The sequence below is a fragment of the Acomys russatus genome, chromosome X (assembly GCF_903995435.1).
Source record: "Acomys russatus chromosome X, mAcoRus1.1, whole genome shotgun sequence".
Taxonomy (NCBI): Eukaryota; Metazoa; Chordata; class Mammalia; order Rodentia; family Muridae; genus Acomys; species Acomys russatus.
This window is the reverse complement of record NC_067169.1, coordinates 124,144,476-124,171,034: the sequence shown is the minus strand read 5'-3', so window position 1 is coordinate 124,171,034 and position 26,559 is coordinate 124,144,476. Positions and strand designations below refer to the sequence as shown.

The 26,559-nt window shown below is 38.9% G+C and overlaps 3 protein-coding genes across 6 annotated transcripts in view; 2 read left to right on the top strand and 1 right to left on the bottom strand.

Annotated features, from left to right (window-relative positions):
• Positions 1 to 12,565, bottom strand: part of Brcc3 (BRCA1/BRCA2-containing complex subunit 3) — a 30,825-nt gene extending 18,260 nt beyond the window's left edge. Inside the window, exons 1-4 of the mRNA XM_051141709.1 lie at positions 12,381 to 12,565; positions 11,766 to 11,782; positions 10,696 to 10,750; positions 5,440 to 5,559 (exon numbers count right to left, since the gene is read on the bottom strand). Of these exons, the coding sequence (XP_050997666.1) occupies positions 5,440 to 5,559; positions 10,696 to 10,750; positions 11,766 to 11,782; positions 12,381 to 12,503 (315 nt within the window). The 5' untranslated portion in view covers positions 12,504 to 12,565. The remainder of the gene's footprint in view (positions 1 to 5,439; positions 5,560 to 10,695; positions 10,751 to 11,765; positions 11,783 to 12,380) is intronic.
• Positions 1 to 18,449, top strand: part of Mtcp1 (mature T cell proliferation 1) — a 53,544-nt gene extending 35,095 nt beyond the window's left edge. Inside the window, exons 1-5 of one of the 2 annotated variants that reach the window (XM_051141703.1) lie at positions 13,090 to 13,235; positions 17,654 to 17,805; positions 17,913 to 18,083; positions 18,164 to 18,215; positions 18,301 to 18,449. In XM_051141703.1, the coding sequence (XP_050997660.1) occupies positions 17,701 to 17,805; positions 17,913 to 18,083; positions 18,164 to 18,211 (324 nt within the window). In that variant the 5' untranslated portion in view covers positions 13,090 to 13,235; positions 17,654 to 17,700 and the 3' untranslated portion in view covers positions 18,212 to 18,215; positions 18,301 to 18,449. Of the gene's footprint in view, positions 1 to 13,089; positions 13,236 to 17,653; positions 17,806 to 17,912; positions 18,084 to 18,163; positions 18,216 to 18,300 lie in introns of those variants that run through there. The other variant, XM_051141704.1, reaches the window with a different exon arrangement.
• Cmc4 (C-X9-C motif containing 4) lies at positions 13,087 to 23,789 on the top strand. 3 transcript variants are annotated; one of them, XM_051141707.1, is made up of 3 exons: positions 13,087 to 13,235; positions 19,818 to 19,885; positions 23,405 to 23,787. In XM_051141707.1, the coding sequence occupies exons 2-3, from the start codon at positions 19,828 to 19,830 to the stop codon at positions 23,551 to 23,553; spliced, it is 207 nt and encodes a 68-aa protein (XP_050997664.1). In that variant the 5' UTR covers positions 13,087 to 13,235; positions 19,818 to 19,827; the 3' UTR covers positions 23,554 to 23,787. The 3 variants fall into 3 exon arrangements, with proteins under 3 accessions (XP_050997664.1, XP_050997663.1, XP_050997662.1); XM_051141706.1 differs by lacking the exon at positions 13,087 to 13,235 and adding an exon at positions 18,527 to 18,671 and having other exon boundaries at positions 23,405 to 23,789; XM_051141705.1 differs by lacking the exon at positions 13,087 to 13,235 and adding an exon at positions 18,639 to 18,773 and having other exon boundaries at positions 23,405 to 23,789.
• The last annotated feature ends 2,770 nt before the right edge of the window (positions 23,790 to 26,559 follow it).

The window sequence follows — 26,559 nt, the reverse complement described above, 5'->3', positions numbered from 1 at the left end:
CTCATATGGTATATAAACATTCATGCAGGCAAAACACCCATACACATTTTAAAAATTTTTAATTGATAGTAAAAATGACAAATCCCGAGTGAATCCCTCTACATGTTCAGAATGGCCATCGTAACTGTATTGAGATGTAGTGTTTAAGGACTGGGCAACTGTGAGAGTGGCTAGCTTAAACTAGCTAAGAAGTTTATCAATTAATTAGAATAAAGTAATTTTTAAAAAGAGAGCACTGTCTACTCAGTTCATTGATGCATATATTGATTAGCCAGGGTTTCTGGTGTTTAATTTTTGTAATTATTTATTCATTCTAGATATTAATTGCTTATCTGAAGTATAGCCAGAAAAGATTTTTCTCCCATTCTGTGTATGTGTGGGTATAGGTCATACAACTTAGAAGGCGGAGCACAAAAGGTAAAAAAGAGATACTAAGGAAGGGTATATGGAGAGTAGCGAGACAGATGGGATATGAAAGCAGAAAAGGCTAATTGGGAATATCAGGAAAACAGGAAGGAGCAAGAAAACTAAATTGTTTGAAAGTGCAATAAAGAAAACCAATTGCATGCTATTTTGTTTGTTTGTTTTTTGTTTTTCAAGACTGGGTCTCTCTGTGTAGCCCTGGCCGTCCTGGACTCACTTTGTAGACCAGGCTGGCCTTGAACTCACAGCAATCCACCTGCCTCTGCCTCCCCAAGTGCTGGGATTAAAGGCGTGTGCCACCACTGCCTGGCTTGTATGCTAATTTTAAAAATAAAATATTTTTACCAACAATACACACAAGGGCTGGAGAGATGGTTTAGTATTTAAAGAGCACTAGCTACTTTTCCAGAGAACCAAGGTTCAATTCCCAGCATCCACGTGGAAGCTCAAAACCATCTGTAACATCAGTCCCAGGAGCTCCAACATCCTTTTCTAGCCTTCGTGGGCACCAGGCACACATATAGTACACGGACATAACATATATACAGGCAAAACACCCACTCACATAAAAGTAAACATGTATGCGTATGTGCATATGCCCACACACAGAGACACACAAACAATTTTATACAACTAAGTGTGAGAAAAGTACACTTTTTGAGACAGGATCTTCCAACATAAGCCAGGCAGGCCTCAAATTTGCAATCCTCCTGCTTCTGCTTGCCACATGCTGAAATTACACTTAGAAACCACCACACCTTGCTTAAATGCTTTTACTGTTCAAATGATGAGAAAATTTGCTTATTTCTTTAGCCCGTCTCTTTTGCTATAGACTGGGAAGAATGTTTCACATGGTAGTAAAGAGTAGATGAGCCACTCTGTGTGAGATGTTTAGCCCTGTGCTTGGCCTCCAGTAAGTGCTTGACAAATAGCTATTGTAAAGGAAAAGTACAGTCATGTACCCAGCCATTACCTGTTTGGGAATGAAATAGTTTCCATTTGAATATAAGTACTCTCAAAAATAAACATCTTTTTCAGAACTATAGGAATTTCATGTTGACAGTTATTTCTTTTTGCTTTAAAAATATACAAAGAAACAATGTCCAATAGATGGGAAACAGACAAAGTAAACCTGTGAAATGAGTTCCAGACCACACAAGAATATGGAAGGAAAACTGAAGTCAATCCAGGTGGGCTACCCAGAGCCTAAGTGGATCATTAAGTCTGGTGGCTTTCAGGCAGAGAATATCTTCAAAGGGACAGAAGCCTAGACATGTCCAGTAGGTGCCACTTGAGTGCTCCACAGGACACAGATGAACACAAGTGTGAGGGAAGGACCTGATCCCTCAAAAAAAGTAACTACTCTTTACACAGGTGATAGTAAGCAACTACCTGGCCCTGAGAAGCAAGATGGGGACCAGCAGCTATTTCCCCCTACATATACCCTGCCAGGAGGCAGAATGCTTAGAAAGGTCCTTCCTTAGTAGTGAGGAAAGCTTTCTATCTCAGAGTTGCTCTGTTCTACACGGTTGACCATGAAATGGTTCAGATGCTTTCTGAGTTGCTCAACAGCATCCTAGAAGCCAGCTCATGGGTCTATATATCAATATAGAAAAACCCAGGGGATAAAGAAAAGTGTAGACTGTGACATCAAATCCCACATTGTCAGGAATACAAAGCAGCAGAAAATATAAGGTATGGAAGAGATGAAAAACACATTTGTGATTGTCAGGGGTTAGGTGTAGCAGGAAAAAGTTGGGTGTGGCTATGAAATGGTAGAATGAGAAAATAGTTTTATATCTTAAAACTTTTTTAAAAAGATTAGTTTATTTATTATTATATATAGAGTACTCTGCCTACATATACACCAGCACGCCAGAAGAAGGCACCAGATCTCATTATAGACAGTTGTGAGCCACCATGTTGTTACTGGGAATTGAACTTGGGACCTCTGGAAGAGCAGTCAGTGCTCTTAACCGCTAAGCCACCACTTTAGGCCCTATCTTAAAATATTTATTATTATTATTAGTGTGTATGTACATGTGCGTGCAATGTTTGTGCAGATACAATATGCCATGGTGAACATGTGGAAACAAGAGAACAACTTTTTGCGGTCAGTTCTTCCCTTATACCCTTTAAGTGGGTTCCAAGGATAGAACTCAGGTTACTAGGCTTTTGTGAAAAGCACCTTTACCCATGAAACTATCTTGCCAGTGCCCAGTTTTGAAAGTTGATTATTTTGGTGGTGACAAAGTAGCATAGGACTATAAATATTTTATCATTGTCAATTTCTTGGCTTCTTTTTATGCTATGGTTTTGTAAGATATAGACTACAGGTCAACTGGGTCAAGGTTACAAAGACTTTTCTGTACTGTCTTTGTAAACTCTAATGGATTTATAAATATTTCAGAAATAGAACTTTTAAAATGTGAAGGGCAGTCAGGATTAATAAATCAAAAAAGAACTACAATTACATTAGGGAATATACATATATTTACCCCAAGTAAACAGAAAAAAATCACTACCCTTCTTTCAAAAAGATAAAGTTCATAATATATTTAATACCAATATTATTCAAAAAATTATCAAACCAATAGAAAAACAAAGAAAATAACCATATAATTTTGTAAAAACTATCAGTGACTCTTAAAAATGAAAACTTAAATTTAAGCTGCACATAATGGTACATATCTTTTATCAGAGGCAGCTAGATCTCTTTGAGTTTGAAACCAACCTGTTCTACATAGAAAGTTCCAGGCCAACAAGAGTTACACAGTGAGACCTTGTCAAAAAAAAAAAAAAAAAAAAAAAAAAGAAAGAAAAATACAGGTGAGTTCCAGGACAGTCAGAGCTACATAGCAAGACCCTGTCTTGAAAGAATGACTAAATAAATAAATTAAATTAAAGTTGAAGGAACTAAAACTATTTTATTCTTGAGAGTCTAACTGCATGGCCCAGATTGACCTCCACCTTGTAAGTACTGGGATTACAGGCATATGCCATCATAACCTACCTGACAAATTATTTTGCTGGGCATATTAGCAATAGTGAAACACAGAAGAATCACTTAGACGAGGCACCACATTTGGGGGCCTGTCATGTCACTCAGGACCCAGCTTCACACAAGTCATGGAACCTTGTAGAAGCTCTAGAAGCTGACAGCCAGCCTGCTTTGGAGTTCTTCATAAAGAATTGATAGCATTTGTTCTCTATAGACACTAACCCACTGTTGGGGATTCAGTAGAATGTGTGTATATTCTAGAAAATGTTAGCAAAGTTTTCAAAGTTTTGGTTGGTAAAAATGTATCTGATGAAGAAGTATCTCAATAATTGAATCTGTTGAATTCTTGAATTAATTATTTCAATAAATAACCATACAAAGGTGAAAATGTAGGAGAGATGAAATCAAGTAGGCCATGTTAGGAGAAACGATAATTCTTTCATACTAATATGGAATTTTAATCAACAGTTAAAGCTTGCACTTCCTGGTGACAGAGTTGCTACATTAGGGGCTGGAGAAATGGCTTAGTGGTTAAGAGTCTATACTATACTTGCAGAAGATGTGGGTTTAGCTCTCAGCATCTATCAGGCAATTCACAACTGCATGGCCTCTGCAGGCACCAGACACACACGTGGTACAAATACATATATGCAAACAAAGCATTCATATACATAAAATAAATCTTAATAGAAAATAAATGCTGGAAAGGCCAGGTGCAGTGCTGCACGCCTTTAATCCCAGCACTCGGGAGAGAGAGGCAGGGGGATCACTGTGAATTTGAGGCCAGCCTGGTCTACAAAGTGAGTCCAGGACAGCCAAGGCTACACAGAGAGACTCTGTCTCGAAAAACTAAACGAAACAAACCCACCAATCAAACAAACAAAATACCCAACAACCACCAAATGCTGGAAAGGTTGTAGGGGAAAAAGATTATTGGTGGGAGTATAAACTGCTACCAAATCAGTATGGAGGTTCCTCAAATATGTATCTCAAATATAACTACCATATGACCCATATACCACTCCCGGGCATATACTCGAAAAGCTCCATAGCCTACTGCCAAGATACTGGCACATTCATGTTCACTCTGCTCTACTCATAATGGCAAGGAAAGGACAGCAGCCTAGACGTCATTGATCAACAAATGAATAATTAAAATGTGGTACAAACACAAAATAAAATAATTATTAGGCTCTTAAGATTTGCAAGTAAATGGAGTTAGATATTGGGTGAGCTAACCCTGACCCAGAAAGGCAATATTCTTTTTCATATGTAGGTCCTAGCTTTTAATTTGTGTGTGTGTGTGTGTGTGTGTGTGTGTGTGTGTGTGTGTGTGTGTATTTGTGGGAGTAAATGTGTGTAGATGTGAGGAAACCAGAAAGAGGCCCATGATGGGTGGGAATAGGGCTTTAAGGAAGCAGAATGGACTGGGTAATAGAATACATGTATAAGCAGAAAGAAAATCCTGAGGATGGATTTAAGTGGAGGTGGGGAGCAGAGAGGTAGTAGAGCAGAGGGACTAGAGGGTGAGTCAACTGAAAGTAAGTATGTTGAAAATGCCATATGGAAACTTACTACTTTGTAAGGTAAATTTTTTAAAGGTAAAAAGTGTTGAAGAAATAATACCTGGCCAGGTGCAGTGGCACACACCTATAATCTCAGCACTGGGGAGGCAGAGGCAAGAGGATCTCTGTGAGTTCAAGGCTAGCCTGGTCTACAAAGTGAGTCTAGGACAGCCAAGGCTGTTACATAGAGAAACCCTGTCTCGAAAAACAAAACAAAATAAAACTGAATATACACACATACATACACACACACACACACACACACAGAGACAGAGACAGAGAGACAGAGAGAGATTAACAAAATCATTAGATCTAAAGAGTAAAACTTGGAAACATTTGCCAGGGAAAACATCTATGAAAGCATCTACAGTAAGATGACTATAGCAATTGCATAGGTATGGCCCAGAAACCCAACAGCATACAAAGCATCTAATATACTAGTAAGGATATTTCTGCCTCTGTTGAGGCTGCAGACAGCTGTTCTGGAGAAATTTCTACACGGTCTTTTCTCTTGTCCGAACGTCGCAAGATGATGACAGAATGGATGTGAACAATTCTGATGGTATCCACCTAAAGGAAAATCCACACAAATGGTTACTTCTATCTCTGACCAATACTGCTTCTCTGCCAATTTTTTAAAATAATTTTTTATTTTTTATTAATTTATTCAGATTAAATCTCAATTGTTATCCCATCCTTTGTATCCTCCCATTCCTCGCTCCCTCCCACTTTCACCCTATTCCCCTCCCTTAGGTCTGTGACAAAGGGGACCTCCTCCCCCTCTATATGGTCTCATCTTGGTAGCCTGCTTATCCTTTCTCTGAGTGCCACCAGGCCTCCCCACCAAGGGGAAGTGGTCAAATATGGGTCACCAGAGTCCAAGTTTCTTTTTTTCCCCCCTTTGGTTTTTCGAGAGAGGGTTTCTCTGTGTATCCCTGGCTAGCCTGGACTCACTTTGTAGAGCAGGCTGGCCTCGAACTCACAGCAATCCACCTGCCTCTGCCTCCCAAGTGCTGGGATTAAAGGTGTGCACCACCACCACCCGGCTTGTTTCTTATAATTATAGGATTATATTTTATTAAAGTAGCAGTAGAGAATTTTACCTTCAAAAACTACTTTTTTTTGTATTTTTGAAACAGAGCTTCATGTAGTACAGGTGGGCCTCCAACTTCCTATGTAGTTGGGGCTGGCCTTGAACTCCTGACCCTCCTGCCTCTGCCTCCCAAGTGCTGGAGTTATTGGCATGCATCACTAGTCACAGTTAATAAATGTTTTAAATGTTAAAATATTCCAATATATGATATATATCATATATTGAATAATCATCTAAGATATACAAAATGCATTATAACATGAAGGAATGTAAAACAGTGTTCAAAGCTGGGCATGGTGGCTCACGCCTGTAGCCCCAGCACTCGGGAGGCAGAGGCAGGTGGATTGCTGTGAGTTTGAGGCCAGCCTGGTCTACAAAACGAGTCCAGGCCAGCCAGGGATACACAGAGAAACCCTGTCTCAAAAAAACCAAAAAATAAAAAGTAAAACAGTGTTCAAAATGCTAATAATACAATTGAGGAGAAAGTATTATACATGAAACTACACTAAAATAATGGAGAAATCAATGCTTAGACGAACTGAGAAGGCTAACTTAATTAGCAAAAATATTTATGAAGTTGGCAAATGAATGTATTTGTTGGTTGCTGTGTGTGGACATATAGAATTGCCATGTGGGTATATGAGCTACAAAAGAGGTATAGTGTGAGTAAAATGTCTGGGATTATTGCAGAGCTTGAGGTGGAATGGCAGATAATAAGGATAAAAAAAGACAGAATGAAAGAATGTACAAAGTTTCTAATATCATATAGTGGCTTACAGGATAAACTAGAAGGAAGGAAATTAAATATGGCAATGGGGTTTTTTTCCAGATAGTATTGTAGCTTAGGCTCAAACCAAATCAGTTTGGTAATCATCAACAAAACTTTAATAAGATAACAAACAAGGTATGGAGAGTAGGACCAGAGATCTGGGCCTAAATCAAGGGGGTGCTCACATTTAGAATATTGTAGAGTAAAAGAAAGAAGAAAGACAAAGGAGAATTAAGGAACAATTAAATGGTTTTAGTTTGGGGGAGAGGTGGGAGTGGCTTTTAGTGTCAGAAGTGACAGGACAAAGATAAAATCTGATAGGAAGTTGTTGAAGTAAGATATGATCACCCTTCTGTACATAGAAGCCATTAGGCACAGTCTAATTTTTAAATGAGCCACTATAATTAAAATGCTTACTAAAAGGAGAAGGGAAATGTGAAGTATGTCAACATTTTAAAAATATTGAGTCCATTATGAAATAATACTTTAGAATAGTTTAGATATTAGAGTTAAATAAAATATACTCTTATATTAATTTAATTTCATTGTTTTGCTGTAGTTACTTACTAAAGAAACTGTGAATATATATATTTAAAAGAATAGTCAGCATTTTGGTAAAAAAAAAAAAAACTATCCTGATAGACAAAAATCAAGATAAAGTACCATTTACACAACAAATACTGACTATTCTTTGTGTGTTTTTCAAGACAGTGTCTCTCTGTGTAGCCCTGGCTGTCCTGGAGTCACTTTGTAGACCAGGCTGGCCTCGAACTCACAGAGATCTGCCTGCCTGCCTCTGCCTCCTGAGTGCTGGGATTAAAAGCGTGTGCCACCACGCCTGGCTTGACTATTCTTCTAATAAATAAAGATGTTGCTGAAGGAATAACCTGCCCTTTTTGTTGTTGTTTGACAAGGACTCACTCTGTAGTCTAGGATGGCCTGTAACTCACTATATAGCTAAGGTTAGCCTGAAACCCCCAATACTCTTTCTGCCCCACCCTCTTGAGTGTTGAAATTCCAAGTGCCAACCACCACATAGATAGACCTATAGAGTTGATATCTCAGAAGCTTGTTCTGCTCCTGTATTATTCTGTCACTTAGCGATCCTATAAATCATGTGTTCGGTGGCTTTTCACACATTCTCCCTTCTGTGTAAATATTTTCACTTGGTAAGCTCTTTCATATTAAGCTCCTGACCATACTATAAACATCTAATCACTCTCTCCTGCATATGTATTCTTTCATAACAGCTACGCACTTATTTCTTCTACAACATACATTGTATTCTATTTATTTTCATGTTATTCTTCTTTACAAGATTGTAAGTTTCTCAGGAACAAGGACCATATTTCATTTATATTTTTCTCACCAGCAACTAGTACAATGTGTGGCAGGCATAGAACAGACAAAAAATAAAATTAGGAACAGGGATGGGTGAATACATAGCCTCTCAAACAACTGACTTCAATAGGAACTATAAAATCCCAACATCTTAGAGATCTAAAGTAACATACATGCAGACTGAGCTTTCTATAATCAAAGAATGTATTCTTTAAATTACAGACAAAATAAAAGACATCTTCAGATGCCCAATGGAGGAAATCTATTATAAGAACAGAAATTTTATAATTCTTCAAATAGAAAGATAAATGGCCAAGTGCCAAAAATATTTGTATAAGCACAATGAACACAGAGTGTTTAAAACAGTAATAGAAATATTAAATAAAGCTTAAGATATATATAGAATTAAAAAGTATGAAAACAATCCAAAAGGTATATGGGTATAAATTAAAACAAAAACTGTTCCGAAGTTTTATTATGAATAGTCCCCAATGTATAATTATTAAGCCAAGTATTTTTTTTAACTTTACATTGATGGGGAGGTAGCACACATTCAGTAAAAATTGCACTTTACATTTGAATTTTCTCCTGTGCAGCTAATCAACATGCGGCATAATAAAGTTTTGCAATGCTGAGCTTCAGTTTTCAGTGAGCCATACAACCATGAAGGTAACTGCTAATGCACAGTACCCTATGATGTTTGGTTCTTTAGGTGTATTATACACTTGGAGATCTATGATATTTTCAACTTACAGTGAGTTTAAGATACAAAAAAATAAAAAAAAATAAATAAAATAAAAAATGTTAAAGATAAAACAAAATTGTATTATTGGAGAAATGGTAAAAATAGCTGCATTAGACTATAACAAATGAAGTATATTGTAATATATAGAAAACCACTAAAAAAGTAAAAAACTATTATAATTAATAAGTAGAAGTCAAAATACAGCAATAAAATATATTTGATTAATACAAAAGAAGGCAAGAGAAAAGGAGTAATTTAAAACAAAATGTAGATTAAATAGACAGCAAAACAATGGCAACAGTAAATTCATACACATTAATGACTACTAAAAACAACTGAAACTCCAAATAAAAAGATCATCAGATTAGATTTATATATACTGCTAATAAATATTAGCATACAGACATATTAAAATCAAGAAAAAAATTACAAAAGAGTAGTGACTAAAGGAATGTACAGAATTAATAAGTAGGTTTTCATTCATTTTTTAAAATGAGAGTGACTTAAAAATACTATTTGTAGCCTAGTATGACTTTTTTTTTTTAGTGTGACTTTTTAAATAGGACAACCTAGACTAACCACAACTTGGTTGGGTTGACAGGTGCCTAGAGTAAGATTAGGGAAGCTCACAGCTGGTAGTCCTGTTCCAGTATTTTCAGAGAAGATTGATTTGCAGGAGAGTAACAGGAGTGTCTCTCCCTGGATGTACATTCTCCATGTAAAAGTCTGGGAGCAATTAAAGAAATGGAATTTAAAAAAAAAGAGGAAGAGGAGAAAGCCTGTCAGGGCTGGCTAGCTCCATCCTTCCCGAGAGAGAGCATGTAGCACTACCACCATCACCCACGGCCACCAACCTCCAGAACCTTCTTCAGCCTTCCAGTGAAGATGCACAGCAGCTAAACTCGGGGAGTTTCCAGGCCTGAAGTAGAGCTGCATCATTTGTCTTCTTTAAACTGGGGCTTCCAGCTTGTCAGTTTATCCTATACTGAATTGTCCCACTGTCCACATGCAGAAAGCTAATTTTGAACTTACCTAGGCCCAACTGGTTAAGAAATACTATAAATTCTCTTTTATAACAAATGTCACAGGGAGGGAAAGAAAGAGATCTCAATGATATTGCTTCTGTTCCTCTAGAAAACTTTAAGGCAGGAAGAAAGGAGGCTTAAGTGGGTACAGTGAGGGAATTGTATATCAAGATAATAAGTAAGTAGATGATTTGCTTACTAGCTTGGAGAAAGGCTAAGAAACAAATATTTTTACTGTAGTTTACAGAATCATTGGGCTCTGATATACTGAAGGAAAATCTAACTGGTTTTATACAATTAACCTAGAGAATGGCAGGTAAAGTGAGGTAGGAGTGCACACTAAGGAGAAAAGCCAGAATGGCCTAAGAATCACAACATCATGAGTAGGTTGCCTATGCAAACTATAAATAGACTACTGAGGATTGGGTAAAGAGGTAACAAGAATATGAAGTAAATCTCAAGGTCTTAGGAAAAAGGCTTGAAAACAGGCAGCAACTGCAAGGAGAAGAACAAGGTAATGTTGATCAGATTCTTCTGGATCAAGTAAAGTTCCTACAAAAAACCAGAAACTAGTTTCCATTCTAATGCAATTTTTCATCTGATTTTAGTATGAAAAAAAAAATATGCTGCACAATAAAAGGCGGATCAATATCCTGGCTGAAGTCATCAAACAGACAGCAGAAATTCCTCCCCAACCTCGAATTTCAATCATGCAAAATTATATCGTACATACCTTTTCTGCAACTGTGCGCATTTCAGTTCCAGTGTATGTAAATTTGGAGTCACTCCTATTGGAGATAGATTAGAAAAAGGGGAATTGGGATTTGGAATAGAAAAAAGAAGTCACGGAAAAATAAGATGGAACAAGTTTTTTGTTTGGCTTGGTTTGGTTTGGTTTTGGTTGTTTGAGACAGAGTTTCTCTGTGTAATAGCCCTGGCTGCCTTGGACTCACTTTGTAGACCAGGCTGGCCTCGAACTCACAGAGATCCGCCTGCCTCTGCCTCCCAAGTGCTGGGATTAAAGGCGTGCACCACCATCGCCCTGCATGATGAACAGTTTTTGTAATGCAACCTTAGTTGAAACAGAAGAGGGGGAAAAGGAACAGATACCTTAATACCTGCAGATATTAAGGAGAGGGCCTGATAAACAATAAACTATGCTTTGCAGTTTAAACAACAGGGACCCGCTTTCAAGCTACTAGGGACCTCTGGGATCACTGTAGGGTTCACAGGGGCTGGGTTGGGGTGGGACAGAAATCCACTGATGATTTAAATGGGGGCATGGGTCAACAAAGAAAAAGCCTACAGTGTGTGGACATTATCTGCCACAAAGAAAGTTACTGACATGTCCCTGACATTCCAGGGAAGAGAGAATATAAAACACATAAAGCAAGAAATAGAAAGCAATAGAACCAAATGTCAACTATAGTGATAGTCATTTTTAATAAGCTGCCTTTATTTCAGTCAACAAAGTTCTATTCGTGTAACCATCATGCGGTAATCAATTGGACTCCTGTAGCTCCAACAACATTTTGTTTGTAAGAACTTTTACAGGTTCAATTACAATGTTGATTCCTTTAGCCAGATTTTCCATATAGGAGCACATATATCTCAAATAAAAATCATGCTATGATATAAGGTTAAAATGAATCTTCAGGATTGTGGTGAAACTCAGATTATAATGAGGGGGCTCCATACTGTTAAGATACAATGTATAAATACTATTTCCAAAGTTGTTGCAATTCTTCACTAGAATCAGTTTAGAGATTATAATATGGTGTAAATAAACAAATATAGGCTTACCTTATGTCATCATTCAGCTAGAGTAGGAAAGAGCAGAGAACATTATTGACACATTTATTTAGTTATAGGGATGCAGAGTTACATGAGAATGAAGCCATATGTTCACCCACAGCAGCATGAAAAACTGGAAAATGTGTTCTAAGTACTTTATCGCTACTGTATTTCGTCGGCTACTTTCACAGCTCTGTAACGTTTAACCACAACAGAGGCTTTGCAGTCCACGTAACCGTTCTGGCCTGAGTTCTTGGCTATACTTTGAAATGCTTTAGTGATAAGTCTGCTTCTCATAGGGAAAACTGGTGGAGAGATGAAAGGCTGTAAATATGGGCGACTTGTTTCCTAATACCTCCATACCCTCATTATACCAGAATAGGTTTCTGGCTTGAGTTGTTGTTTTAATCAGTGGTATGATAACCCTCACCCCCACCCCCGCGGGCTCATGCAGACCGCCCAGGGTTTGCAGTAACATAAGCGTAGGTCAGAGGGCGAGAGGAAAAGGACCCTCCGACAGCAACAGAAAACTGAAAGGATCTAAATCACGTCCTGTGGCCTCCCAGCCGCCTCAGGGACCACAGGGATCAGCAGAATTTTAGCCAGGTTGGCCAACCTACTCACCTCCCCTATACATAGACCCATCACCTCCTCCTTTTCTGTGCTCAAAGCATGGTTGAGACAAACTAGGAACGCGTCAGACTCAAGATGAACCGCCTGCACAGCTTGCACCACCTGCACCGCCATCTTTGTTCTACTCACGTCCGCCCAGAGCCCACAGCAGCCTGTCCAACCCCGTGCTCAGACGCAGCCTTCTAGCCCCGCGCTCCGCCCAACCCTGGCCCAACCGAGCGGGTTCCATGGGGGCGGAGCCTGGAGCCTGGAGGCTGTGCCGGGCCAGCAGCACCTGGGAGACGCCCGCCCGGGTCTGTTTGGGCTGGCGAAGCAGTGGGACTTTGGGTGGTGGCTAGCAAAGGAATTCTACGCGGCAGGCTGGCGGCTGGGCGGCGGGCTAGCTGGGCGGCTGGGCGGCGGGGCGGCGGGGCGGCGGGGAGGCGGTGTTTCCCCGCCGGGGCAGACGTGAGCTGTTAGTAGCTCCAGGGCAGTCTCCGTAGTGCTGTCGCCCATTTTGCCCGCCCGTTGAGGAGAGCCCGCCGCGGCCTACAGGCGTCAGGGACTGCTCTTTGTGGCGACATCGCTGCAACAACGGCCTCTTTTGAAAGTCGGTCCTAAAACAGTTAAGGTTTTATTTTGTTTTGTTTTGTTTCCAAGTCACAGTCCTTGAATCTCTCGACCACTTCCGGCTGCTGGCCTACACCTCCTAACTTCGGTTCTAGTGACCTCGGCCCCGGATGCCCCTTGGTTCGTCCTGGGCTCACACCGCGATCCCTGCTTGAGTGTCCCGGGGTGGGGAGCCTGGAAGTTTTAGCCTAGCTGTTCTGGAGGCGGAGTAATTAGCCCAAGAAACATTATATTCATGTGAGTAACCTGTTACAGAAACAGTGTTTCACTGTATCTGAAAAAGTAACTCCAGTTTGCTTGCTGCTAGTTTAGTTTGATACAAGAAAAGGATTAAGGGACCTCAGTTTTCAAGTTTGAATGCATCACATCAAGGAAAGAGTTCCAGTGAATTACAAATTTTCTCTGATCTCTTTCCTGGTGTCAGACATGGTTAATTCATTTTGAGCAGGTCTCCGCCCCCACTCCCACCCCCCAGACAGGATCTCTCTGTGTAGCCGTGGCTGTCCTAGAGTCACTTTGTAGACCAGGCTGGCCTCGAACTCACAGAGATCCGCCTGCCTCTGCTCCTGAGTGCTGGGATTAAAGGCATGTGCCACCACGCCTGGCTGACATGGTTTAATTTATATGTGAAACTAATTTTATTTTAAAATATGCCAATGAGCTAAGGGACAAATGTACAAATCTTCCAATTTACAACTTTACCAATTACATGAGGAATTTAATACTGATTATAAATGAAAGGAAAATATATGCCACACAGTCTCCACAGCTCATATACTTTTGTTTGACTTTTTTTTTTTTTTAAACTCCATTTGTACTTCTGAAGCCACATAGATAGGGCACTACTGGATAGAGAACTTATTCAAGGCGCTACTTGAAGAGGTATTGATGCTTTGTTTTTTCTCCCAAGTCAGTTCCAACCCAAATGTTCCCACAAATACTGTCCCAAGTTCAGGGCACTGTGGTATAATATATATGCCAACAGCCTCTGTTTTTGCCTAATGCTTAATTCCACATCTTTCCGTGATTAAGTCTTATAATGAAAATAGTTGGAGAAATTGCAGGGGTATAAATGGACCTAGCTACATTTTCTCTTTAAGTTTCAATTTTATGTCATATGTTGTTTTCAGTTGCTGTTCATAGCTAACATGTCATGCCTTGATGGGGCAGCAAGGACTGCTCATCTTATTACATTTGCTTAAGGGATATTTTGAATTTATCAATTTGTTTAGCCACCTTCAAGCAAAAAAGTACTTTTTTTGTCATTTTTAGTCAGTCTCATATTCTAGAGTATTCATGCTACCTGTTATAGCTCCAAACATTTGACTGGAGAGGGAAATAACGATGGACATTTATAGCAAACTATTATGGGCTAAAGACTCTACTAAGAATTTACATGTATAGTGTGTTTCAACTGACTCAACTGGAATCAGGCTCTGCAACCTCTAAATAGAGGAGTAGTTAATCTAACTTCTCTGTGCCTTATAGTCAGCACCCTTAGGTGGGAATAATGTTAATGCCCATTTCATAGGAGCCCATGAAGACTGGAGATCAAATGGACCAGTGCACCTAAACATTTAAACATGAGAAATGTTTAATAAGTATCATTGAACCCAATATGTTCATAAGTTTAGATCTCAAAGAAACTGAGATAGAGAAAAATTAGATTGTCTGATGGTCACAAAGATTCTAAGTGGCACAAGCAAGATTCATTCATGAGCCAATCTGATACCTGGGCCTATGTTCTTTGCCAACTGAAATTATAATTGGATGAGGATATTAAATGACATGAAATAATTATCATATTCAACATGTTGGTGCTATTTAAAAACTTTATTACAAAAAAAAAAACTTTACTACCTCAAAATTAAAGCAAACCATACTCTTTTAAAGAAAAAGATACAAACCCATTCTTTCTGTAAAGGAAAAAGGATAGTTTTATTTAAATTATAACCAAAGAAAGTTCTGTGTTCTGTCATTCATTTTGAACCTAATTTACAAACTAGGTCAGTGTGGCTTTTGGAATCAAGGCAACTTCTACGGAGGAATCTCTTTTAGTGGTTGTGGTAGCTGTAAAGGCATATAAACATATTTGGGGGTACATTTGTAATTTGAAACGAGAGTATTTCTAAGTTACATTGCATAGGTTTATATTCCATGTATTGTATTGTACCTTCTAACTAAATTAATCCTGAAGTTTTAAGATATTCCTTAGTTTGGGGAATCTTGATTTTTGTGAACAAATACCAAAAAATGTTCTCTAGTCAAATAAATTTGGGAAATGTTAAACTATATAAAATCTCTGTATGGTATAACTTGGTTGGAGTTTTTACCATTCTGATGTGCTTTTATGAACTCCAATATTCCCAAACTTGTTTGACCAAGGAAAATGTTGGGATCAAATGTTCTAAGAATCACATTTATGGGATGATGTTCCATTCATCCAACATGTGCTTTTCATAGACTTTGATCTGAAAGCCTTTTGCTCAGCCTTTGCATTTCTCTACTGAGGGTGTTGAGGGTTTCTTAGTTATATGGTGGCCTATCAGTCCCTTAATCACTACAGTTACCTCTGGGGCAATTTGCTCTCTGAATAATAGAACACATAAATCCAGGCTACTGCGCTGAGTGTTGTTCCTAGGCTCATCTTGTCAGTACGCAGTCTGTTAACCTTTGAAAGTCACAGCAGCACACTATACTGTCTTTCTTCTGAGAATTTTGTAGTGCCTCATAGTAATTCAGAATACCACATGCTATCTGCCTTCTCTTCTACTGGAATTATTTCCTTTTAATGTCAGTATGACCAATAAAGTTTTGTTTTTATTCAAAAGAAATTTAAATGTCAACATGTTGGTTGTTGCTAGGACCTATTTTTCTATGAAGTTTGAGATGGTCTTGAAACCGTTAACAGTTGGATCCTGTTTTCAAAGTGTGTGTGTGTGTGTGTGTGTGTGTGTGTGTGTGTATGTATGTATTTACTTTTGTATTAGAATTTACTGGGGGTTGTATTTCTAAATCTCTAGACAAGAGGTAGAACCTTATATTTGCTAAATGAAGAAAGTGATAAAACATTTAGGTAGACAGAAAGGAACAGCAAAAGTATACAGCTTGAAATAACCCTGGTATTTGAAAATTTTGGTTTGAATATGGTGCTAATGTTACATGGGGGTAGCAACTGAATGAGAAGAAATTCAAGATAACTCATAACTTTTGAGTATACAGAAGAGGTGATATTGCCATATAGAAAAGGATTCTATCATGAATAAATTGAAAATAAAAGATTATATCGAGGTGAAGGGAGAGGTTCAGAGTCATAATCACTCAGGGAATAAATAATTGGATAACTATGATACCTATTTATTAGTCAGAAAAATGTGACCATATTATTTTCTTTTTCTTTTTCTTTCTTTTTTTTGAGACAAGGTCTCCTTATGTAGTTAATTTAGAGCTTAGCTGAATTTGCTGGTCTGAAACTTGCTCAGCCTCTGGCATGCTGGGATTATAGGCATGTACCAATATACCCATTTTGAGACAATAGTTTTTATTTCTACTTTCCTTTTCCGGCATAAGCAGAAAACAGTGTTAAGTAGGGGGAGGGGAATCAGATCCAGGGTGCTATACCCGAAAATAAGGACTATGTTTAGTTTCATTCCTTTATTTCTGTCTTCTCATTCCACATCATGGTTGGCATCTGGTTTGTTCTGAACAGTATCACTTTGAAGGTTCTAACCATCTCCCAAACTGTGCTTCATTTCCTTTCCCATTAAAAGCTCTTATTGGGAAGGGGGGGGTCGTCTACTGTGGGACAGATACCCATTGATGTATTTGTGCTCTGTAAAGGTAGAAATATAGTGAATCTGCATCATGATCCTATGAGTGGTTTCTATGAGATCCTCTTCATTAAAAATGCATGTGAAATTATGAGAGCCAAAGCTAGATGGAGGACTATTATGGAGAGTTTCCTTACCATCCAAAACTCTAAAACTGTAAGGGCAGAGAGATATTTTTTGCCTTTAAGTTTGTAGAATAAAAATTTGCAACTATGTCTCTGGAAAAACAGGCTTCTGTGACATCCTGCTTCAGTGAAACAGGGAGCTAGATGGATAACTATTATTTGCTTTCAGAAAGTCATAAAACTACATTAAATATCTTTCCTAAAGTGAAATCCCTTTCTGGATAAGCCTTGCTAGTATAAAAGGCTTTTAAATAAAATGACAGCTGGTTCCTTTGTCCTTATAACATTTTAGAAATCCATACACATCATTGAAAATCTTTTTAAAGATGTAAACTGCCTGGGAGTGGCATTTACCTAAGGAATATGGCATGTATATTGAATACTGCTTTGTAATGCAAAAGAGAGACCAGTGCCCACCCTCCTGCAATTCTCATCTCATCTTCCCACAGATCTTATATATATAGAGAATTCTTGAGGGTTTTGCCATGGAAAGTGAGCATTAGCTAGCCTTTCCTTGAGTGTCACTTCAGTTTGATTTTCAAAAAGCTTAAGATACCATTTGACATGTGTAAGTTGTACAAATAGATATGTGTGAGGCTTGATTCTGGTTGGTGGTTGCTAGTCCCGGGTCACCTTGCTCACTAGAGAGTTCATCCAAACCTCAAAAGTCACACCTGTGTCCTGTGCGCGGATGCTGCAGGCTTAGGTGGAGAAAAGCAGGGCTAGAATTGGAACCCAAAGCCCAGAATGGCAAGAGAGGATGTGGGGGCTCCACCCGATCGTCTCTGGGTTCACCAAGAAGGTATCTACCGCGACGAATATCAGCGCACATGGGTAGCTGTGGTGGAAGAGGTAACTGCTTTCTTTCTTTTTTTTAAATTTTGCTTTCAAGTAATCTGGTTTTGATTTATTCTCAATATTCTGATGTCTTTGGTTTTATTTTTGATCATTCCTATTAGGAGACAAGTTTTCTAAAGGCTCGAATCCAGCAAGTTCAGGTTCCCTTAGGTGATGCAACTAGGCCAAGTCACCTTCTTACCTCCCAACTACCTCTCATGTGGCAACTCTACCCAGAGGAGCGCTACATGGATAACAACTCTCGCTTGTGGCAGATTCAGCATCATTTAATGGTATACATGTTACTCAATCATTTTCCCTGTACTGGGGCTCTTATAATAGAGTGCTTTATAAAATGTCCTTTTTCTGACAGGTCAGGGGAGTACAGGAACTACTGCTGAAACTTTTGCCTAATGATTAACCTGGTATGTATTTCTATTTTTTTTTTTCTCCTCCTTTCCCTTGTTTTCACTCTACTCAGCTGTGTAATTTGAATGATTTTTTTTTCAGGTGCTGGAATTCTTGGAAGATACACTCCTTTGTTCGATCCATTATATGGCAATCACCTCATTCACCACTGCAGTGCTCCCACCCTTGGGCCCAGGGAGGTGGGGGGGCATAGTTTGAACTGCTCAAAAACACAGATGTTTAGGAAGGGTCATGAAGAACACTGTCAGTGACACTACAGAGAAAGGGTTACACAGGACAGAAGTCAAGCCAACAAAAGCATTTAGTCAGGATATGTAACTTGAAATTGACTCCTTTGGAAAGAAATTGCCATAGAACCTTTAATGGACTTCATCGACTGAACCTGGGATCTGGTGAATCCCACAAAAATCAGCACATGCTACAGAACAGATGCCCTCATCACCAAGGACTTGGTACTGATTTAGAGAGAAGAGAGCAGCTTCTAGCAGCATCAACATGTATTTGTCGCTTATTTCCCCTGCAGCAAATTTACCTGCCTTTCCTTCTTCCATCCTGTAAATATCTGGGGTTTTGTTCTGGTGTTTCCCATCCCAGTACTGACCTAATTTGGATCCATTGAGAACTTAAGGAGTTCTGGGAGAAAAAGGTTATTTGTACTGATGAAATTAGTTGGAAAGGCTCCTATGCCTTTCTACTCTCTGAAACTGTCTCTTTGGATTGTTTTTATGAGTTTCTCATCAAAACTTTGTGAATCTAAATTCTTTCTTTGATTACAAATATTTTACATAATTGGCATCCATATGAGTTCTAAAGTTAATGTTACCTTTAATTGACACCTTTCTCAAGAAGTGATAGCAACTAACATTGCTAAGTCCTGGGAAAGTGTTTATACTGCTTGTAAAGAATTCCCTGAATTAAAGCAGTCATGACAGTTTATGTACACTAAAGTAAGGTTTTGCTTTTTAAAATAAGTCGGGCCCAGAGCAATGGTGCATGCCTATAATTCCAGCTATTTGGAAGACTGAGGCAGGAAGATCACTTGGCCCCAGGAGTTTGATGCCAGCCTAAGAAACATAATGAGACCCTGTCTTAAACAAAAAGCACTTGGATATAATAACTGCCATGTACTAAGTTCTTATTGCTTTCCAATTACTATTCTGTGCACTTTATATATTTTATCATGTTTAGTCCTTGCATCAGTTCTTTGAGGTACGTATAATTCCTATCGACATGAATAGTGAAAGAAAAAAAACCATTCAAGGCGTTTAATCATTTACCAAGGGTTTCTATTCGACATAGAGCCAGGCCTTGGGCCTTTAAAACTGGTGTCATTCCGACATTGGGTTATAATATTCAAGATGACTAGACTGAACTTTTTCATGTAATCTATATCTTCCATACTTAATGAGATGGAGATATAAAAATATAGTTGATTCATCCTATCAGTGAAGAAAGAGTATTTTTAGTGCATTTATTTTTCCAACAATTCTAAGTTCATTCTACTTGCCCCAGAAGAAAATTCCATGTAGATAGGCTACAAAGTCTTTATAACTAAAAGAGAAAATATATAATTCTTTTTGTTGTTGTTGTTGTTTTAGTTTTCTGGATATGCCACAAAAGGATCCATGCCAGAAACAAGCCTGTGAAATACAAAAATGTTTACAAGGTAGTGTTTATAAGAGTATTTTACATTACCTGTCAACTAACTATAAGAAACTAATTAAGTTATCAACAACATTCATTAACTTTAAATGTAACAGTTCTATAATTAATTAATCATGAATGTTTTCTCCATTGTATCATGAAATGTTTAGACTATTAAAAGTGATGTAATGTAGGGAATACGAAGCTGTCTTCAGTGGTAGAGCACTTGCCTAACATGTACAAGGCCCCGAGGGTTCTCTCCTCTGCACCACATACAAAAAACTGATGTCATTTAAGCTATGCGTTCTTGAGTCCAATTATACATTAGAATTACCTGGAGAACTTTAAAGACTTGTCTAGCACACTTAAATCAGACTTCCAGAAGGTAGGCTCCAAGCAGGAATCACTTTTCAAAGCTAACCAGATGATTTTAGTACACAACCACAGTTAAGAATTACTAAACTAGCAGGGCTTGGTGGTCCACGCCTTTAATCCCAGTACTCAGGAGGCAGAGGCAGGTGGATCTCTCTGAGTTTGAGGCCAGCCTGGTCTACATAGGCCAAAACATCCAGAGCTATTACACAGAGAAACCCTGTCTCCAAATGAAAACAAAAGAAAAATTACTGAACTAAGCAAAGCTCTTCCATAAAAAGACTGCTTTAGAGTTGAGAATATGGCTCTGGGATAGAGCACTTGCCCAGAAGGTGCTAGGCCCTAGTTTCTATCCTGGACACTACATGTATACATAAAAAAAAAGAGCCAAACATGATTGTGTATACTTATAATCCCAATACTTTGGAAGAAGAAACAAGAGGATCACAAGTTGAAGACAAGCCTAGGCTACAAAGTGACAACCTATCTCAAAAACTCAATACGTACATACATACATACATGCATGCATGCATACATACCACATAGACAGGTTTTAATACTAGACCTCAGAGAGCAGTAATTAGCTCAGTAAAGGACTAGTTGTCTAGTATTCATGAGATCCTCAGTTTGATACCCATCCATACCTATTCTAACAAGTTCAGGGTATCTGTGTCAAAACTCTGGTGGCTGTAACTGTATGTTTTACTTCTGGGCCCTTTGTCTTATTCCATTCATTTTGCTTAATGCTGCTTTGGCTACTCGAGGTCTTTTGCTCTTCCATATGAATTTTAAGATTCTGTTTTCTAGTTTTCTGAAGAACATTATTTGTATGTTGGCGGGGAATGCATTCAATCTGTAGATCATCTTCAGCTGTATTGCCATTGTCTCAGTAGTCTACAGGTCTCTAAGCATAGAAGCTCTTTTCATTTCCTATTGTCTTCAATTTCTTCTTCATTGTTTCATAATCTTCATTGGAAAGTCTTTTCTTTCCACCTTAGGAATATTCATAGGCATTTTATTTTTGAGGCTATTGTTTTTCTGATTGATTTCTTTAATGAGTTTATTAGTATATAGAAAAGCTACTGATTTTTATTTGTTAATTTTGTATCCTGCTACTTTGCTGACTTTATCACTTCTATAGCTTACTTACAATGGAGCCTTAGGCTTTTCTAAGTTTAGAATCATATTTATAAACAGGAATAATTTGACTTCCTGCTTTCCTATTTGTATTCATTTTATTTCTCTTGCTAATTTCTCTGCTTAACAATATTAAGTAATGATGGAGAGAATGGAAACCCTTTTCTAGAGGAAACGGTTGCTTTCAGTTTTCCCCTATTTGGTATGATATAGGTTTGTTATATATAGCATTTATTCTGTGAAGATACAACTTTATTATACCTAGTTTCTTCGGGGTTGTTTTACATGAAAGGATGGTGAATTTTACTGACGGCTTCATTCTACATCTATTGAGGTATTAATGTGATTGTCTTAACTCTATATATTGTAAATATTGATTTCTGTATATTGAACTACATTTGCATCCTTGAAACAAAACCAACTCTTTTAAGTATGTCACTGAATTAAGTTTTAAAGTAGTTAATATAGGCTTTCTACATGTATATTCTTTAAGGATATTGATTTTGTAGAATGAATTTGGAAGAATTCTTTCCTTTTATTTTAATTTTTTTTTAATATGGGTGTTTTGCCTGCACATTTGTCTGTGCGTCACATGTGTGGTTGGTGCCCATAGAGGCCAGGAGAGGGCATTGGATCCCCTGGAACTAGAGCTACAGACAGTTGTGAGCCACTGTATGGGTGCTGGGAAACATACCTAGCTCTTCTAGAATAACAGCCAATGCTCTTAACTGTTGACCTATCTCTCCAGCTCCATTCTTTCCCTTTGTATTTTATGATCTAGTCTAAGGATCACTCAGAAGAGGGCACTAGATCACATTATGGATGGTTGTGAGCCACCATGCAGTTGCTGGGAATTGAACTCAGGACCTTTGGAAGAGTATCCAGTGTTATTAATCTCTGAGCCATCTCTCCAGTCCTGAATCTTCTTTCGTTTGATTAGTTTAGCTAGTTTGTCAACTCTGTTTCTCTTTTCAAAAAGTCAGCTGTTTCATTGACTCTGTGTTTTTTGTGTTCTCCATTAACTTTTTACTTGATTTTTATTATCTTTCCATCTATTAGTTTTGAGTTTGGCTCACTCTTGTTTTTTCTAAAATCTTGAGATACGTTCTTAGGTATTTATGTGAGGTTTGATTTTTTTTAAAATATGGACACTTATAAAATATGAGTTAAAATGTACTATAGATCAAATAGACTTAACAGAGTTCTACAGAATATACTGTCTAATAGCAGCAGAGTGTGTACTCATCAGCCTATGAACTTTCTCCAGGATAGAGCAGGCTGACTGGCTGAAGGGTATGTTGTTCCCTGTTCCAAAAGCTTTTGGTATATACAGTCGGCCTGAGCCAGTACTAGCCCATGTTTATATGTGGCCAGGTGAATGCTTAGTTACTTGAGGCCCTCAGTCTGTGTAACTGGGAAACTGACAAGTGTCCTGACCACATACTGTATCTCCAGTGCCTCAGAGAATGAACATGGAGGCCAACTGACCACTGAATTCTGAGAAAAGGGGAATGCAGGAACTAAGCAATCCACAGGTGTTGGTCTTGGCACATTTAACCTAAGAACCCACGTTAAAGCGCATGCCATACTCCCCTTACCTTTATGTTTTATAACCTTTCAAAAGCTTAAAAAATTATTAGCTCCCAATTTTATTTTAAGGGGGGAGACACTAAATTTGTCATCAAAATTTCCTATGAAACTATGAACATGTGGGTTGTATGCATTTTTCTAATTCATCAAATTACAATAAAGAACTAGTGGCCACTAATTGTATAAAAACTACTGCCAAAGACACTTGACTAAAAAAGAAATGATATATTAAAACAGCTTTCAACCATGTATAAACTGTAATTTGTCTTTCTATTAGATAGTATTAGTGAATTGCCCTTTTACTTCTTGACCTGATTTCTAAGTCAGAAAGAATTCAATAGAGCTGGGTGTATCTTCCTTCTAGGTGCTAAGTGCAAAAATGTTGGAAAATGTTTAATTACCTTGTACATGAGATCATTACTAAGAGTTTACTGTTTTTCAGCCAACAACTATATGGAATCAAAGTGTCAGGCTGTCATCCAAGAACTTCGTAAGTGTTGTGCTCGATATCCCAAGGGAAGATCTCTTGTCTGCTCAGGATTTGAGAAAGAAGAGGAAGAAATCCTAGCACTGAAGTCTGGATCCAAGTAAAGTTGTGCTGAGAAGTTCAATTCTCCTTCATGTTTCCCTCAAGCATGTTTTATTTATTATCCCTTCTTCAAGCCAGGTAGCAGCAAACAGCAAATGAAAAAGTCAATTGTAAGAGTTAGCAAATATGCCATCTATGCAAAAGAGACCAAAATATTAATCTATGTTAGAAAATAAATACATATAATGTAAAAGGAAGCTGCTAAAATAAACCTATTTTACATGAAATTTTTGGTTTGTTACTAAATGTACTTTAAGAGACTATTAGATAGAGATATTAATGAAGTTACTTTAACCCCTGAGTTTTACCTGTATCTTGACCTTGCTTGCAAGAGTTTGGATCGCTGTTGAATATGTATGAGACACACAGAGCATAGTGTAGAAAACAGATTATTATAAAATAGCATAAGACACTTTGAAGAGTAAGTAAACAGTGGCCAGAGAGACCATTATGCTGACATGCCTGTTGAGGTAGATTGTACACTATTCTTTCTTTTTCTTTCAACATATGTTAACATTTTATTTTATATGAATAGGTGTTCTGCCTACATGTGTGTCTGCACACCTTGTGTGTGTTAGATTCCCTGGGAGTGGAGTTACAGAGAGTTGTGGACTGCCATGTGGTTGCTGGGCATTAAACCCAGGACCTCTGGAAAAGCCGCCAGTGCTCTTAACCCCTGAGGCATCATCTCTCCAGCCCTAAAGTTTTCAGAACAGATAGCTTTCCCAGGGGTGTTTTCTTATCCAGGTAACTGATAGGCCCATTTGGATTAAGTTGCAAGAGAGAGTGGACAAGTTATGACTGTTCTTTATCAGAAAGCCCTTGGCTAGATAGTATTCTTATGATCTTTCAAACAGTTGAGAATGTCATCTACCCAAGGCCAAAGGTACTCAGATCCCATTCTTTGGATCAGTAATCAAAGACTTTCAGTTTTAGTTCCTGGTTTTATAAACTGCTGGTTGTGGCAGGAGCCATCCTCAATAATCTTCAAGCCTGCTAATATATAACTAGCTATTTAACAAAATCAGTAGTGCCAATATAAAACCTAAGTTGCATAAGGCCCTCCAACATGAGAATAACGATACCCTTCATAGGATATATGCTACATTACTGCAAAGTCTCCTTTAACCTAATCAATACCAACAATTCAGTTCCCTTCCAGATGCCAGTGGGAACATGTTCTTTTGCATCTTTACTGCAGTGCCTTGCCACAGATGTTTCACATTCCCTCTGACAGAGAAGGCACATTGTAAAAGGGATTTTTTTTCCAGCTGGGCATTTTGGGAGTCAGGAGCCAAGAAATAACACATAGTTACACCATGCAACAAACCTCACAAGAGGTTTATTGGGGAGAGACACAGAATGGCAGCTGCCTTTGACTGGGAACAGCACACTGGGCAGAGGGGGCAGGCTTTTATAGGGTCTTTAAAGCATGCACAGTGAGCTAGTGGAAAGGTACAGTGCTGTTGGAAGTGTTGCTTGGCTGTTAATGCTGAGTCATAGAAGCAGGGATTCCCAAGTCTCAGGTTCAGGGACCAGCCTGGGGCACGGTGAATTTTCACTGGGCTGTTACTCTTAAGCGTTATAGCTCTGATGCGAATGGTGTCCCAATGCAAGTGTTGGAGCTCTGAAAGGGAAAGTATCCTGGCAGTTGGGAGCCAAGGAATACCACAAAGTCATAACTGCAAAACAAACCACATGTAATGGAAGTTTTGGGTTCTTTGTAAACTCAGTTATGTTATGTAAATATGCTTTTGTTTTAATCCCAAGTGTGCGATTTTACTTTGGGCTCTAGTTTGTCCACAGCTGATAATTGCCTCATGCGGGGCATGGTCTTTCCCAGCTGGTAACAGCCTGCCTGCACAGAGAGGGGCGTGGTCTAGGACCCTGAGGAAGATAACTAGGAGAGCATGGAGAGGCAAGGTGTGGTGTGCAGTGGTGGCGTGAGGCTTGTAGCAGTTTGGAGAAACCAGAGACCAGTGTGGCAGGCGAAGAGAAATGTTTCAGTGCAGCGGCTTGGAAGAGACTGCTTGCTGCGTTTGCTGTTGACGGACATTGGTATTGTCCCCAAAGAACCCATTTGACCCTAAACAGCCGGGAGAAGAGGTCTGCGCTCCGTCTCCCCACTAACATTCTCTCTCATACCCAGGGTTAAGGGGCTGGTGGAAGGGAGGAAGAGATGGCAATACCCCAGATAAAATAGAGTTTAAAAAATAAGTGCCAACACTTACAGATTTACTGGGAAAGACACAAGAGAGTGGCTGACTCTGCCTTGAGAGAAGGAGCACAGACCTGAGAGGGAGGCAGGCTTTCTATAGGGTTTCATGGGAGCAGAGTTTTCCAGGGTGAATTTTGGTGGGATTTCAAGCCCTGAGCTTGGAGCAAGCCCAGGTACAGGTCGGATTTTGATCTCAGGCATTTGTGGGTTTTCAAAACTCAGAAGTGAGATTGGACTTTTTACCCTAACCCTACACTCAGAGTCTTCCCAAGTTCAGTGATTCCTAATTTATGGTGAAGGTGTCAGAGCTAAACAAAGCCATCTTGTGTTCAGCCTGTGTCCTGCCCCCAGAGAAAGCTCCCCTCCCCCTCCTTCCCCCACACCTGGAGGCCAGCTCAGGAGGTGAAGAACCCACAATGTTGCAGCAGGTGAGAAAAAAAACACACCCTCCTGCTCTGCACCTTATATAAACCCTGTACCTTAAGGGGGGGCACCACCTTCCTCAGTTTCTGGGGAAAGGGAACAGATGGTCCTTGCTCCTGAGCTTGCTAAAAAAAAAAAAAAAAAAAAAAAAATGCATCTGGCTGGTCCCTGGGGATCGATGGGGGTCTCACGACCTGGGCATAACAAAGGAATGAAAGAAACACTTTTCACTAGAAGTCAATGTGAGGCCTAATGAGAGAACTAAATCACCACAGTTGCACTGAGGCCAAAAGGTTTTGGTTTTTTGAGACAGGGTCTCTTTGTGTAGCCTTGGCTGGCCTGGACTCGCTTTGTAGACCAGACTGGC